We start from the raw sequence: 17,220 nt of genomic DNA on the forward strand, positions 1-17,220 counted from the left end.
AATCCTACCATTGGCTGGAATGAAAGACAGTACAGAGACACTAATCATGGTAGCACAAGATCAATAAGGGTTAAGGCCCTGAATAAATCCAGCGCATAACAGCAGTGTGCAAGATGCTAACAGGCAGGGCATACAGGCAACGCCATAACAATGTGCCTAGCATAGTATACAGGAACGCAGGTATGGCTTTGAGGTCGCAATGGGACACGTCTCCAAAGATGACCGTGCTAAAATCCTGTGGGATACAGATGGTTAACCAGTGGTGGACAAGCAGAGGAAAAAGGCCATAGTGATGGATGTAGCTATACCAAATGATGGCAACATCAGTAAGGAGAAACACAAAGCTGGAGAAAAACCAAGGGCTGAGAGAGCAGCTAGACAAGATGGAGAGTAAAGTCAACTTTGGTCCCCATGGTAACACTCGGAGCAGTGACGACCCCCCCAATCTGGGAGAGTGGCTCCAGCAAATTCCAGCAACGACATCTGAGATCTCTGCTCAGAAGAGCGCAGTCCTAGGAACAGCTAAGATACTGCACAGGACCCTCAAGCTCCCAGGCCCCTGGTAGAGGACCTGAGCTGGAAGAACAAATAAAGACTGCCCACAGGGTGAGAGGGGGATTATATATAATAGTATTTTACAAAAACATGAGCCTTTGCAGATGATGTGCAGAGTATTTTCTGCAACAAATGCTATCTGTTGCAGTTTATACATTTTTAACAGTAACTCTTTTCAGGATATTACATTTGTTTCACTTCTTAATGTAACATTAACTGAAATGCCAACATTTTCCAGACTCTAATGTTGGTGTATTTTTCGCTGCTGCTGCTGTTCCACCCACATGTTGTCTTCAGCAAACAATACTGTCATGTTTTCAGAGTTTAGCCATTGATGCATGATTGGCAGACTGGGTTTTAATCAATTGAGCAAAGCAATTTTTGCTGTTTCCCCAGCACATTGCAGATGAATAAAATAATGTTCATGGCAGTTGAAAAATTTCACTTTCAAATGAAGGCTGCTTTTCGCTGCTTCCTCTTTCAGCATCACTTGGGATCTTTCACTGTATATGGTGTGAAAGCTGCTGAAGTAATTCCCCTGTAAATGTCAAACCTATTAATTAAGATCTTTGTCTTACCTCACTGACTGTACAAAATAATTCTATTTCTCTCTGAAACTGACAAATGCATGCATTTCCCTCATATAAATGTGACACTATATAAGTTCTAGTATATTGAAAATCCACTTATAGAATTATATTTATTCAAAGTGTATGCAGTGCCTGCACTGTTTACCAGTGATTTAATATGTTTATATACTGCCTAGTATTATGTGCCAACCAGCAAATCCAGAGTCATAAAAGCATGGGCCTCCTCATTTGAGAAAGCACTGCTAACAAATTTGAAATTACAGTCTGAGGGATAAATTGAAGAATCTGTGAGTTTTGATGTTATTTATTTATTTATTTTTTTTTTTTTCACATTTATCAGTCACTGTTTTTTTTTTTTTTTTTTTTTTTTGTCTCTGGGATATATTGATGACAAAAGTGTCTCATGAAATGGATTCATTTGTTTTGTCTTTTCCTTTGCAGAGGAGCTCGAGGAGGAGAAGGAGAACCCAACAGAGACAGAGCTAACAGAAAAACAGAAACACCAGCTCCGCCACAGAGAGCTCTTCCTCTCCCGGCAGTATGAGAGTCTACCTGCGACACACATCAGGTACAGTGCACAGAGGCATACAAATACATACAGAAAATGGACTGTACAGCTCGCCAACTAAAGGCAGTGCCCATGGATAGTCACTCATTCAGCCATGAATCCATCCATCACACAGTGCGCACTTCCTTTGTTTGTGTTTTTATATGGTGTGTGCTTCCTCCCCTCTCTCTCTCCATTAGGGGGAAGTGCAGTGTCGCATTATTGAATGAGACTGAAGCCGTTCTTTCATACCTTGACAAAGAGGTAAGCCTGAGAGGGGGGAACAAATTGATGTCTCTTTCTGGTTTTTGTTACCTCAAGCTGCATCATAGAAAGTCCGGTCATAATTTACATGCTTTTTCTTTCCTTTTCTTCTTTTTGTTGTTGTTGTTAAATTCTGTTGCTTCAGGAAGTATTCAGGCTTTTCAGATATGTCCCTGCCAGTTATTAAACTCCTAAAAAAAGACTCTCACATTAGAAATCTGTTTCAATACAAATAATCAATTTGTGTCTTAAAGGGTTTAGATGCAGCTGCGTACACCGTTGCTTCATTTACCATGAGCAAATCTATGAAGATCCAAATTAGTGCCTGCACCTTGGCCCACTCTTCTTCATTTGTAACATCATGTGCACAACTCCCCAAAAGTTGATTCTGTTCATCTGGATGATTCTGTTCATCTGGATGAACAGAATCATCCAGATGAACAGAATCAACTTTTGGGGATTTACTTACCTGGATGATTGAGTATGCATCAAGACATCATGCGCACAAGTTCCTCTGGTACATGGAGGCAGACGCAGCGCTGGTTCACATTGATATAAAATGGGTTTGTTAACTAGGGCTGAACGATTATGGAAAATAATCTAATTGCGATTTTTTTGCCCCAATATTGCGATTGCGATGCGATATGCGATTATTTTTTTAAGGTCTTTGTCTTCTGTATTATTAAACAAAGACAAGCAATACATCATATAGTATGGCCAATACTATATTACATTAATTTTAAACTGTTCTTTCCTGGAAGACAGACCTCTGTTATGATGACATGAGGTGATGCATGAATTGATGACTGACATTTTTATTTAACTTCTTCAATCACAACAGTATATTTGAACATACACAATAGTTTATTTTTAGCTTACAAACATCTGAGCATAAAGTGCTGACAAGGAACCCTGGTGTAAACATTAAAATGAAAGTCAGTACAATGTGCAGATTGCAGAAATATACATAAACAAAATCAGTGGCTTTACCACACTCAGTTTTTCGACATCTGTGAACTACTAGACAGTCATTCAATTAAAAAATAATATTAAATAAATAAAACTAATAAATAAAAAATACACACATCTTACTGATCTCTGCAGTCAGTAACATTACACATAAAGTGCAAACATAATAGCAATTGTATAAACACACACACAAACACGCCTTTAAAATTTAAAGGCGTGAAATTGGACGGTCTAGTTCTGATTAGCGTCACCGCTGTCTCGGTGGAGTTTAATAAACTCGGCCGTCTGCTTCTTGCTATCTAAAATATAACCAGACACTGGTGTAAATTCTCGACTGTCTCATACTTCTGTTTAATAAGTTTTCTGTTTGACGTTTAGTCAGCTGTGTGAAAACCAAGGAGGAACCCACCCGGGGGATTAATAAAGTTTTATTTTATCTAATCTAATAACTTTAATCTCAGCCAAACCGATTTACTCACGAACAAACAAAACACTGAAAAAAGCCCAACAATAACATTTTTAGGTTGTCTAAGTGACTTATATATTACGTTTAACCCGAGCAGCGAAACTCCGCGGTGATCTGAAAATGATGTGCCGGGAGTTGTGCCGTTCTCGGCCGCATCAGTAACCCTCGAGCTCCCGGCTAGCTGTCGAGCTGGTGGGTAGCAGACGCCTCTGAAAACGTCGAAGCACTTTTGCAAATATGGGATATCTTGATAAACCGAGCAGATATTTGATGTTTACACAACTACTTTCTCGCCTGAAAATATTTTAAAAGTTTATTTTGTGACCCAGAAAGATTAGTATGAGTAATTTTAAAACTTAGTAGCGGCCGCCATTGTTGGAAACTGGAGTTTGGCTGGGCCGCGCTATGAATTCTGGGATATGGTAGTAATTTGGACAGCCTTCGGCGCGTCGCTGTGACGTAATCGGTCTACAAATGCGGCCTCAGGAGGATGCAGCCCATGAATTTGGACATGTCCAGAGTATAATCGCAGCCTTTGCGGTTAGAAAATTGCACTTGATCATGTCGCGATATTATCGCAAATGCGATATATCGTTCAGCCCTATTGTTAACCAATAGAGAAAAACGTAGTGATTCATTTCGTTCATCAGGAAAATACAGGGTGCTGTTGGGGTAGACATAAAGTGGAATACATAAAGAATCCACAGTGTCTGTAGCTCACTGGATAAGGCCTAGAAGCTAGCTGTTACACGACAGAAATACCATTGCAAAGAATTAGGCTTGATTAGCACAGAAAGCGGGAATTTTTTATTGTCTTAGAGTAAGGCCTGACTGGTGGGGAGTGAACGGCCAGGTGAACTAGTGACTTGTGATGCATTTATATTGGTAATGATGAATAAAAATTGGGGAATGCACAAAAAAAGTTTGCCATTTGTGGGAAGAATCTTGACAATATTATCAAAAAGCTGAGGTAATGCAAGCCTGGACCTGTCGGCAACTTGTTGCTAGGAAGTTTGTATTCTCCCACTTTCTGGCTGAGTGATTGCTGGAGGTTGCCGGCAGTTGGTAGGTGAAATTAGTAACACAGCTATACGGTGCTGCACCAAAAAAAAACGTCACACTGTTTGCAACAATTTCACCTAGCAACAACCAGTTGGGGAAATAAATATTTTCCCCCTGCAACCACAGGGTGCCTGGGGGTGGTGGACGTCGCTAGGTCCGTGTGGCTGATGCTACGTTCCTTTTACTTTCTTTTTTTAACTGTTTTTTTTTATTGTTTATTTAAACGGTCAAAACATGTATGGCTTAAAAATGACCTAAACAAATAATCAGTAAACAGTTGAGTAATATTTTCTTCTCAGTTGACTGATTATATTAGATTTTTACTAAAACTCTTTATTATATTTTGCATGTTGTCTGTCACATAAGTATAATTATATCTGTTATAACACCTGGAGATCACAGGAATCCCAGCCCTGCCAAAATCTGGGAAGCTCCACATTAATGGATGTGATGTTTTCCTTAGGATACCTTCTTCTATTCGCTGGTTTATGACCCAACACAGAAAACCCTGTTGGCTGACAAAGGAGAGATCAGAGTGGGACCGCGTTTTCAGGCAGATGTACCTGAAATGCTACAAGAAGGTGAATCGCAGATTTCACCTTTATTTCTTTCCTAACCCTTTTTCTAAAGCATAAACAAAATGTAATTAGTTTATAATTAAAACCATCACTAATAAGCAAATAAGCGTGGAAGGCAAATCCATTGTTATCCTACTGTGTGTGTGAGCTGTTGTCTCTGGGCTTTGCAGGTGAGGCAGATGAGAGAGATCAGGCCAAACTAGAAGAGAAACTGTGGGATCCAGAGTGCCCACTCACCAACAAACAGATAGACCAATTCTTAGTGGTGGCACGGTAGGTCGCCCTCACATCTACAGCAACAACTTCTCGATCGCATGCACTGGATAGGCAGTTTCACAGATGTAATAATTCTGAGTTTTAGCACTTTAATAGCCCGTGGTGCTGTGAAGGATTGGCTGAAATATTTAGTGTGTGAGATAATATAAATGCACACTGTTATGAGCCATGGCTCATAAGTTTGGCTCATTATTTTCATTTTTATTCATTCAATATGTGAATTTGTCATGGGTTTTTATTTATAAGGGAGGATGAAAATGAATTAAAAATGAATCACGCAGAGATTTAAATCGCTTTTTGGTTAACAAACGACTGTTTACTGTTTCTGATGAACGACTCATCTGTGTTTGCCATATATTTTTGCTCCATACCACCCAGTGCATATTTTGAGCTGTGAGGCTGTTAGTGTTTTCTTTGCAGACATGCCCTGCACATTAATATGTCAGACCATGCAGTAAGCTGTGCATATATGTATCATGTATTGACTGACTGTGGGTAATTTTCAGGGCGGTCGGGACCTTTGCCCGAGCGCTGGACTGCAGCAGCTCTGTTAGACAGCCAAGCTTACACATGAGTGCAGCTGCAGCCTCACGAGATATCACACTGGTCAGTGGGACACACACAGTCGAACCCTGCAGCACCTTGCTGGGATTTAATTGATGGTTTTGTAAGCTTTTTTTCTGCGTGCATTGATTACAGTTCCATGCGATGGACACATTGCACCGCCATAATTACGATTTGTCCAGTGCGCTGAGCGTACTGGTCCCAGCGGGGGGCCCGGTGCTTTGCAGGGATGAGATGGAGGAGTGGAGCGCCTCGGAAGCTGCCATGTTTGAAGAGGCATTAGAGAAATATGGAAAAGACTTCAATGACATCCGACAAGACTTTGTAAGTGTTTTGTTATCATTCTGCCTGGTAATCCTGTTGACGTAGAAGTTATTCAAAAGAATATTACATTATTTATGGTGCTTTTAAGATATTTTGTTTTTATGTAGCATTTGATTGGTTGTTACCCGTTACTGTGAGAGACTGCTCACTGTGCAGTTAAAGTCTTCATGTGGTGAAATGTATTCACAGCATGCCGATGGACAGTTGAGAGGTTCGACTTTGAGGCTTTGAGAAGTTTCCAAAGAGTCGTCCTCCCTCATCAGTGAAAATCTGTCACAATGGAAATCCATTGTAATCTGCATAAATTGAAGCTGCTGTTCTGTGAAGCACAAAATTACCAATTTTAGCACTCGCCTTTCAAGCCTGTGGGGGTGAGGGATGACTGTTTGGTTCTTTTGAACTCTCCTTCCCACCATCTACTTCTACTGTACAATAAAGCCAGGGTATGGGTGTATGCGGTGGCACCAGGTGCTCATGAATACTTATTAAATGTGTGAATTTCTCTGTGTTTCCGTCTGAGGCCCAGAACCAAGCAAAGCCAGTAACTCTGAGCCTCTGTGGTCACGATGCCTCTTGCTCATGAATATACATGAAGGCTTCGCACCCAGATGGCAAGAACATGAGATATTAATATCATTAATTTGCTCTGTGTCTGTCTTTCTTTCTCTCCCCGTGCTCGACCGTTCTTCTTGTGAAGCTGCCGTGGAAGTCTCTGACCAGTATCATAGAGTATTACTACATGTGGAAGACTACAGACAGATATGTGCAACAGGTGAGAAAACCATGTAGCTGCTATGCTACATGCATCTTTTTTTGTAATTAGTGTGTGTTTTTCTTACATTTACACAAGATTAAACTAAACGATGCCATCCCTAACAACTGCATCGCGCTTCTAGTGGGCAAAAACTCCTCCTGCATAAATAAATAAAGCAACTTTGTCCTAGCTTTGTTTATTTTTGTTTTTTTATTGACTACTACATGGGACTTTAATCTGAAAAGGATACTCCAGTTTTTATGTTTATTTGAAGCTGCAAGAATTAAAAAAAAAAAGAAAAGAAAAGGAAAAGCGTATCAGGCAGTCAACATCTTCAAAAAAGACTTCTTCTCAAAGGAGCTGAATAGCTTAAGCTCAAGATTTTGTTTCCTTTTAAAAATGTGCAAAAACTCATTGATTCATTAGAAAGGCACAACAAAACCAAAGCAGTTCACAACAACTATTCCAACTGTCTTTCTGTAAAATCAAAAGGTTTCACACAGTTCAAAATTAGTCCCCACAAAAAGTGACGTTTTCATGCTTGTTCAGTTTTTAAAATTATAACCGTATCCATAGGGATACAAAATAAGTAGAAGTGGCTAGAATCAGGCTTTCTATTGAAATAAAGTTCTCACCCACAGCTCTGACCACTTTTGAAATGTCTTTTTTTATTCTTTTTACTTTATTTAATTTTTTCTGAGCTGCCACACATAGTAAAATGGTCCTCGTTATGTTTTTATTATACCGATATAAATGTATTTGCAGTGATTAATTCTGAAGTGGCAGTCTGTACGAGTGCAGCTTAAAAAATGTAGGATACTTTTACGTCTAATTCAGTTGCACCATTCCTTGGACCTCCATTGCTTAATAAATTTGAAAAATGCTTGCTGCACGGCCTACTAAACTTTTTCTTTTTCTAGAGCTATCGAAAACTTTATATAGCTATTTACAGACTAAGTGTTACGTCTTATGATAAAACTGCCCTCTGTGTAGAAACAGGGTAGTTCCCCTTAAGATAGGCGTGGTGGTGCAGAACATGTTTACAACCAAAGAAGCAAAAAATCTGGTTAAAAAGGTCCTTGTGTTTGAGAAGAGCAACCAACTGTATAGCATGCACAAAGGGATAGCCTTTGCTCTCCAAGGATTTCATGTGCTCAGATATAAATTGTGTTTATGTGCCCCTAAAAAGCATAGAGGGAGAAAACAACTCCTTTGAATTACATCGACAGATTTAATTATTACCACTGTAATTCCACACTCCAACTTTCAGGATGCAGGGCTGAGTTTTATTTGAAGCAATGCTTGTTAAAGGCAACAGTTTTTTTTTATTTTGGGATTAATGAAGAAATCCATTTTTTCCCCTCTTTGAACAGAAGAGACTGAAGGCAGCAGAGGCAGAAAGCAAGCTGAAGCAGGTTTATATCCCCACATAGTAAGTTTCTTTATTTCATATTTCAGTGTTTGCAGATGACATTGGATGTCTTTTGTCTGTTACTCTGCTTGTGGTGGACAGATGATGATTTTATGCAGTATAGCTGCTGTCATTCTGCTTCCTAAATCACTTTGTCTGTCCTCTGACAGTAACAAACCCAACCCCAACCAGATCTCGATGACCAATGGCAAGATGGCGACGGTGAACGGAGCGGGCCCCGGGGCCTACCACGCAGCAGGGGGGGGCAGAGCCTGCGAAAGCTGCTACAGTGAGTTAGTGTGTGCGTGTGAGAGTGAGTGTGTGATTAGCCATGGCAAGTGTGAAATTAAGTGGTGAGGGCAGTGAACATAAGTCAATTAGAAATCTAATGGAAACAAATGAAGCCTTAGACAGCTGTCGCTTCTCTTACTTAAAGAAGAAATGCTTTCCTTTTATTTTCAGTCTTTGCTTATTATTAACAGCTTCACAGACTGAAAGGGGAAATCGTTGTCCCACAGTATGCAACCCAGAGTGTTAACAGAGTGCCTCTAGCTGCCTAAAAATATTAGATTTCACTTTGTGAGAGGATTAGCAAGCAGGGTGGTTAGCTACAGCCCAAGTCACACATTCCTAGAACAAAACCAAGATAATTTTAACTACTTTGCTTTCTTTCTTATCTCTTCTATTATTACTTTTACTTTCACCCTTACGAGGAGAGCCATTTTTAAGCATGGGTGCAATGATTTTGATAAATAACCTGGAACAAAGGCCCAGAGAGCTTTTGATGACCCACTGCAACCACCGATCACAAAGAAGGGGGAAAAAAAAGTATTTCCCAAACAGAGTGAAGGTGTACAGACTCTGCTTCTGGTTGTGTAGTGCCATGCAGTTTTGCTGCTGCTCAGGGAAGGGCTGGCATATATTTGTAGGTAAATCTAAATCTTGCGTGCAAACTGCAGGCAACTGTGGCAGTCTGCTAGCAACCAAAACAAACCCATTGCCCCAAGGCTTTTGGTGCAGCAGTGTTTAACTCTTCGTGACCAGTTTCACCTTAAATCAACCTGTTGGAGGATACACATTTTTTGCCCCTTGTCAACAAAAATCTAAGTAGCATAAAATGCCTTCAACATAACTGTTTCTGAATTTTAACAATCCACTATAACACAAGTTGCAAGATTCTCTGGATATTTGACTTTTCAGTAATAATAATTCTGCTGGACATAAAAATCTGTCTGCGGCAGACTTCTGCTGATGTCACGTTTTATTATGATGATATTCATTTTTGTGTCCCTTGGTGGGACTCAATTGCACTGAGAACTGGGAGAATTGTAAAAATTATAACCTGAGTTCTGCTTATTAGTTCTTGAACACATCCTAACATTCCCCTTAAAATCTACTGTAAAATGTAGAATATTTAAAAAAGCTGACAACTAAAATTATTTGATGGAAATGATAAATCTAAATGCCTAATATCTGCTCACTTTGCAGTACAATGGCCTCGTGCACTGTTTCATGTTTGTAAGCACTTAAAGTCAGTAGCAAGCATATAGTGACGTCTTGTGTAGTATGAATATTGATAAAATCACACAGGAAAAGATGGAGATCAATATTCTTAGTGTCTTGAGACCAGTCTTTTCTGCCATCTCTCTAACAAGTGTTAATGGATTCCATACATTAACAGCCATGCAGTCAGCCCAGTGGTATTCATGGGGGCCTCCAAACATGCAGTGTCGTCTGTGCGTCTCCTGCTGGATGTACTGGAAGAAGTACGGTGGTCTGAAGATGCCAAGCAGAGCTGAGGGTCCAGAGGAGAGGACCTCACCCACTCCAGCAAGCAATGTAAGCTCAGTGGAGGGTACAGAGAAGGGTTTCTGCAGGTCCTTAAAACATGTTCATATTAGAGTTAGACAAAAACAAAGCCTTTGAAACAAACTTGTAAAAATCTGTACCTCCTGTGTGATGCAGCGTTCCTGACACTTTAAATTTGGTGACACATTTTAAGCTGTTCTTTTGGCCACAATTTGCCTTTATTTTAAGTTCAGACACTAGAAACCAGCTAGCTCCTGGCCCTTTCACATCACTGATGAGGCAATCCCAAAAAGATAATCTTAAGCTGTGGTAAAAATGTTCTTCAACTGGAATACAGCTGGTGATGGAAGTGTGGGTTATTTTGGTGATCCTCTGCTAGCTGAAGGTTATCATAACCAGAAGCTTGGAGCAGATGGAGAACTGGTTCATGTGCCTCTGTATCAGAGGTGGGCAATCGGTTTTCTCAAGGAGAAACTGAGAACACAAGAATCTTGATCTGTTGTGGAGGGCTGTAGCGATGAGCTGATCTCCATTCTGCTCAGTATTCATTTTTATCTCTTTATAAGCTATTGGTGCAGCCCTTCATAGCAATCCCAGTTTCTCGTGGCCTCTTGGGAAGATTAATTACCCAGCCGTGCTCTATGCTAAGCCCCTCGTTGGTGCAGAGCAGAACAAGGGTTACCATTACTAGCTGCAGTATAGACGAAGGAGTTGGAGTTTAGCTGCATGATGACTCACCGGAGAGGTTGCTGATTGTGCTGCGGTAAAAATATTTTTAAGGGACCATCAGGCACTCAGTAGTTTAACCCGTTTACCATCTTGATGTAAATTTTATGGATGCAGTGACAAAATATCAAAATATCCAGACATAAAAATAATAGTAGTCCAAGAAAGTGGCTGATGGAAACCATAATAGAAGCTTTTACTAATATCAGTCTTCATCTGAAAACAGTGGCTTTGCTTCTGTTTCACAAAACAAGCTCGATTGCCAGTTATCTAATGCAGCGGCCCTGCAATAAATCCTTCCCTCAGGAAGGTTGTAATGCTTGATTTTTATCTAAACTGTTTTCAGAAGGGTGCTGATTCAACTTTATGGCCGTTTTAGAGGCTGTAATTATCCGCTGGGATAAACGGGGCGGGCAAATGATTAGATTCTCCTCACTGTATTACACAATACAGTTCAACAGCACCACGAACAGTAGCCTCCACAGTGACGACAGAGTGAATTAGACTCCCCTCTACAACAGTTTGAACCACAAAACAGTTTTGTGTTAAACATGCATGTTTTTAATAATAAATAACAGTAAAATCTAATTTGTTTTTCAGATTTTTTGTTAAAGCCTTCAAACCAGCCAATGTGAATCTTTTGATAATGGTTTTTCAAAATAAAATCCAATAATACAGAAGCTAGTGTAGTGGTTATCAAACCTTTTCTGGCATGACCCCCCCCCCCCCTCTCCAAGAAAGCCACCATTCTACATTTTAAACTAATAGCCTTTGTTAATAAAACCAAATCCAAGTTAAATTTTGGTGACATAAAGGTCAGCATGATATATATACTCAACCTTTTTAATCCCTTTTTATTGGAAATTTTAACATGATACACTTTTGGGGGTTTTTTGAACAAAATTGTCTATTTTTGAGTTTTTATGCTCAGTGCAGCTCTTTGATGTGCACATATGCACTAAGGCTGCATTTAAATGAAGATGAGTTTTTCCCCCTGCAAAAATATAACCATTCAACTGAAGTTCCCATTCCCAGCCCAAGAGTTTAAAAACCATTGGATTTGTTGAACCATCTCTGACTTTTACATTTTCTGCCGGATGTCAAACTGATTAAATTTTCTTTTGTGTTTTGTTTGTTTGTTTTTTTCCTTCCTTTCTGTCCCTCCCTCGATCTCAGGAGTCTCGCTCAAGGGGTCACGCTCCCCGCCAGTCCAACCACATGGTGCCGATGCGAAACAGCAACAGCCCCAAATCCTCCATGAAGACCAAGCAGGCTTTCCTGCTGCAGGCCACCCGCCTCACCAAGCTGGCCCGGCACATGTGCCGTGACATCATCAGGCTGCGCCGTGCTGCGCGCCGGCCCTTTGTCCCCATTAACTGTGGGGCCATAAAGGCAGAGTGTAAGAGCTCTTTCAATTCCTCCTAACTTCTGCCACATGGATACACATACACATCTCCAGACAGAACACAACATACAGAGACACACACCAACACACACCTCCCCTCACCCCGACTGCCCCACCATCAGCCCCCGACATCTCTGCTCGCCTCTGCCCCACCCACCCCCTCCGTCTGTCTCTTTCTGTTTTATTATAATTATTGTTATTTTGTTTTTTGTATTCTCCCCCCCGTTTCCAATAAAGACTGCCTGTCCTCATAACTGAGTTTTGATCATCTTTTCATTCGTGTTTTTTTTTCTTTATTATTTTTTTTATTCTTTTGCCTGTTGTTATGTTTCTGAGTCACTTTGAACCAAAAGCCATTGTTCGAGTGGTTAAACAGGGATACACACACACACACACACACACACACACACACACACACACACACACACACACACACACACACACACACACACTGTGACTGAAGTCGCTCCTGTCATAATGAATAGATTGTAACAGCATCCAGTAGAAGTCTAGTCTGAGCCGTATATATTTGCTGAAGTTGCTGGTAGAGGAAATGTATTTTATTAAGAAAAGCTCTATTTTGCACGGCGCTCCTGGTAAAGGTGCGTCCAGTCTGTGCTGTTATGACTGAGTGAGTTGTCTCAGCCACATATGTTCATTGTAAATACTGAACCTCAGCTTCACTGTCTTTGCCATCACCATTTTTAAATATTTTTTTAATTTAAACTTCTTTTTTTTTTTTTGCACATGCGTTTTTCCCTCCTATTGATCATGTGTGTATCTGTGTACAAGACAAAGTGAACTGTTTGGATTGATTGTGAGCTTCAGACAGATTTGGAACCCTGAAGGAAGGAAGGTGAAGAGAAGACTTGGGTATAGCTGCTGGCTGCATCGCCCCTAGTAGATCAGGCCCAATCATAAGGAGTCCAGATCCCATTTGGGGATGGACCTTTTGCCATATTATTCACTCAGCTAATTTCCTGTGTTTCAAATCATGCAATATTCATATGAATCCACCCTGTCTCGTATATCCTGTGGACAGGATTTGCCACTCAGACTCATTCCTCGCCTTCGATTTCCCCTCCCTCATCTTTCATTCTCTAACGACTGTTGCAATATTCTCATCTCATCTTCTACCTCTACTTTTTTTTTTTGCTCTTTTCTTTCATTGCTGTGTGAATGTGGAGTAGACCTGCAATAAAGTCACACCTGAAAGCATCTTTTCCGAGTCCTTGTGCTTCATGTGTCTGTGTTCTCTGTCCATCAACTCCACCACACTCAGAGGAAGCACAGCGGCACCCCCGCCTCCCCCGCTCCTCAGCATGGACTCAACCTCCAGTGCCTGCTGTCATGCCGTCTTCATAATTGAATGTATGTGTCTACGATATGTTTTCATGCATGTAAGCATGTGCTGACATCTGTATGCGCATGTGAGAGGGGGGGAGATTTCTCCTCCCTTAGAGCAAGTCGCTGCAAAATACCTCAGTCATTTGCTCCTTTGCATCAAATCCTGCATCTTGTGGTCTTTATCCATAATCATGTACCTGAGAAGAGGCCATTTTCATCTGCATGAGATGTTCATGTTGATAAACGGATAAATAGGTTTTTTTTTTTTTTTTTTTTAATTTAAATACGGGGAGAAGAGGGGATTAACAAAAATTTCTGTGTATGTGTGTTTGGTTTAGACATGTTAAGGGTGTCGGAAGGGCAGGGGACTCGCCTACCTAAAACCAGAGCCGCCCAAAGGAGCACTCTGACTAGTGTCCTGCAGTTTCTAGGTAAATGAACACACAGTCAGTGTTTGAGCAGTAGGACTCTAACCCATTAAGCCAATAAAACATGAGCAGAAATAACTCAGATGGTCTATAGGAGCCACTTCATGCACCTCCGGTGTGTCTTTTCCAGAGTCCCGTCCAGCAACCCACGCCCCTCGCTCCCACCGCACCCCGGGCCTTCAGACGCCTCCCCCTAGACGCCTACTCTCCTCTCTACCACATGGGCCTCACGGCATGCTGGGAAAACGCAGCTATCATCACCACAGCAGGGCTGACCCAGACAGGCGCACAGGTACATCACAGACTCTTATTAATCAGTAAAAAGAAAAAGAGATCTGATTTAATCCCACAAAGGTAATTATTTTCAGATTTGCTTAATTTAATCCTGCTCAAAAGCAGAAAGTCCATTCTGTTTAAAGCCCCCCACATTCAAAAGAAAAAAGAAAATGCATCCCTTCTTTCTTTTTTTTAAGTTACTCGTAATGTGAATTAAGTCTGGGGAATAAATAGTGTTGATATCCAATGTTTTGTTATCCTTATGCTTAATAAAAAATCCAATTAGTAGGAATACATCTGGAGTTGATAACCTTTTCTGCCATTTCTTATCTAAACTAGCTCGTTGGAGAGAATGACAACTAATTCTAATGAAAACGAATCAGCAGATGGGGGTCATTTGGATAATTTGGATGGTTCAACTTCAGTTTGACACTTTGTTTTTTATTGGTAACTTCACTTTTTTTTACTGAAATTGAAACACAGTTATTTGTTGCACAACTTGTAACTAGGACAAGAAATAAAACCAATCAATACTACTCGCAACTGGCAGATTCCCTCATGTGTACTTTGCCTCTTTCTCTCACTGCTGTGGGTTTGTTTTTGCAGAGAACCCAGGTACAACAGGTGGACCTCTCATGGTAGGCTTATTTTCTATTTGCTTTACACTTCCTCTACAGCTGCATCGACTGCTCTCTAACGTTCGGATGTATGTCTTGCAGCATAACGGCCGCAGCAGCAGCAGTGGAAATACCAGAGGAGGAGTGATGATTCGCAAGAGGCGCCCTAATTGGATTGATGCTCCCGATGACAGCTTCTTCCTTGTCACACGGGAGACCAGGTAAGCAAAGGTGACCCTTTCTTGAATTCTGATAGGCTTGTTGTGTGTGTGTGTGTCTGAAGGAAGATGCTGACAGCTGAGCGAAAGCAGATGACAGGAAATAGTCTGGGACAGAAATGGACAGCGAGTTATTTTTGTCTCATGGTGACCTTGAGACAGATGCACAATGCACATCAGCTCAAAAGGATACAACACAATGCCCTAAGAGTGCAAACACATCAGCGCATCATTCAACACTGTTTTGACCAACTGGATGGAAAATTTGGAAACTGATTAACACACTCATGTCATATTGTACTATTTTTTTTTGGGGGGGGGGGGGGGCGTTTAAGGGGTTTTGACAACTTTAAAGGATTTTAAATCAGTAAGAAGCTTGGGCAGCACAGTGGTGTGATAGTTAGCACTGTTGCCTCACAGCAAGAAGGTCCTGGATTTGAAGGTCCTTTCTGTGCAGATGTTCTCCCTGTGTCTGCGTGGTTTCTCTTGGGGTACTATGGCTTCCTCCCACAGTCCAAAGTCCCCGCTGTACCCCGCTTCTTGCCCTATGGCCACTGAGATAGACTCAAAACCCCTCCTTCGAATTAGATACATGGAAGAAAATTAATGGATCTATAAATAGTACAAATTTCATGATTGATTTGTGTTTTTAGGCTCACTATATCTAAATTTGGCCCCCTGTCACAGTTTGTTAAAGTTTGCAGACTGTGGGGAGTGTGCAGTGCATAAGAGCCAAAGTGCAACAGACCAATTAACAAGCTGTATATTCACTGATAAAAGCCCAAATATTAAACAGATGTTATTCAGACACCACAAGAGAACATGCAGGTAAGCAAACAGAGACTAAGGAGAAGAATTGGACTATTTTATGTACACATGGGATAATCAGGGGATTACCCCATGAACACAGTGTGGTAATGAAACACAAGTGAAGGTGAGGACAATCACTGACAATGAAGAAGGGAAGTAGAGCTAAAGAGCAAAGATGGAAGACATAAGAGCCTGATAACTAAAAAATGACATAGTTTTTAACTGGAAACAGTGAAACGCAGACACACAAACAAACTAGAGCTAACATGTATCCAGAACTGAAGACTCACAGAAAATCAAAACTAACAGTAAAGAGAGCAAAGAAACAAGCAGAGAACAAGTCCAGTTCAAACCTTTGAGACTAGTCCCACACTTGGATTCAGTCAAGGATGTGGATGCATTTTTTCCCATATAGACATTAATCTTGTGCTTCACTGTGAATTCAATTCAGTTTTATTTATATAGAGCCAAGTCACAACAATAGTTGCCTCAAGGCGCTTAAGGATTTGTCTTGGTCAGATTTCTAGTTATTTATTTATTGCTGTCTGATTCAGTTCAGTTACCTTTTAGCTACATTAGCCCTGTGGGTCTGAGGGTTAGGTGGTGCAGACATTCAGGTTCCCAAGGGGTGAATGTGAATATCATATCCCACTTATGATGAATCCTCTCATAAGCACAAGCATGTCTTTGAAGGCACGGGTGAAAGATGGTATACTTTCTGAAGATTTAACCAAAGTCCAGCTGAAATGTAAGATTTCATGGTGCATTCAGGTAATTTAATAAAACATTTAATAAATGCGATTAACTGTGCCATAAACAGCTGTTCAAAACATGCTGTTTCATCATCCTCCAGCTTTTCAGCTGAAACAGCCTGCCATTGATTTTGTTGCTGTTGGTTTTTTTTTCTGCATTATAAACAAATACGCGTATACATTTTTAATAAAAAACCTCTTCATTCAAGTGTATTCACCTTCATGGTCTGTTTCTTTTTGCGTTGCTTTAGCCATTAATATACTTTTTTCTATGTGACTGAATTTACATCCATTTACTTTTTCTTTAAATGTACACATGCACTTTCCCGCATGGACTCATACACGTACGTATGTGTTCCCATGTGCAAGAGAAAGATGTTCCTCCATTAAGCCTGTGTCTAAATGAGCCATAGCGCTCGGCTCTCACAGCCGCCCTCGGACCGCTGGGGCTAAAATTAGAGGAGGCTAACTG

At 40.7% G+C, this 17,220-nt stretch overlaps 1 protein-coding gene across 1 annotated transcript in view; it reads left to right on the top strand.

Moving 5' to 3' along the window:
* Positions 1 to 17,220, top strand: part of mta3 (metastasis associated 1 family, member 3) — a 29,411-nt gene that overhangs the window by 7,418 nt on the left and 4,773 nt on the right. Inside the window, exons 4-18 of the mRNA XM_085416743.1 lie at positions 1,587 to 1,713; positions 1,893 to 1,956; positions 4,917 to 5,034; positions 5,202 to 5,304; positions 5,814 to 5,913; positions 6,007 to 6,195; positions 6,893 to 6,967; positions 8,323 to 8,381; positions 8,531 to 8,649; positions 10,042 to 10,199; positions 12,072 to 12,294; positions 13,986 to 14,078; positions 14,206 to 14,367; positions 14,958 to 14,989; positions 15,071 to 15,189. Of these exons, the coding sequence (XP_085272869.1) occupies positions 1,587 to 1,713; positions 1,893 to 1,956; positions 4,917 to 5,034; positions 5,202 to 5,304; positions 5,814 to 5,913; positions 6,007 to 6,195; positions 6,893 to 6,967; positions 8,323 to 8,381; positions 8,531 to 8,649; positions 10,042 to 10,199; positions 12,072 to 12,294; positions 13,986 to 14,078; positions 14,206 to 14,367; positions 14,958 to 14,989; positions 15,071 to 15,189 (1,741 nt within the window). The remainder of the gene's footprint in view (positions 1 to 1,586; positions 1,714 to 1,892; positions 1,957 to 4,916; positions 5,035 to 5,201; positions 5,305 to 5,813; positions 5,914 to 6,006; positions 6,196 to 6,892; positions 6,968 to 8,322; positions 8,382 to 8,530; positions 8,650 to 10,041; positions 10,200 to 12,071; positions 12,295 to 13,985; positions 14,079 to 14,205; positions 14,368 to 14,957; positions 14,990 to 15,070; positions 15,190 to 17,220) is intronic.

The sequence above is a fragment of the Rhamphochromis longiceps genome, linkage group LG8 (assembly GCF_057381845.1).
Source record: "Rhamphochromis longiceps isolate RC_006_pf linkage group LG8, R_longiceps_female_GT1.1, whole genome shotgun sequence".
NCBI classification, from domain to species: Eukaryota; Metazoa; Chordata; class Actinopteri; order Cichliformes; family Cichlidae; genus Rhamphochromis; species Rhamphochromis longiceps.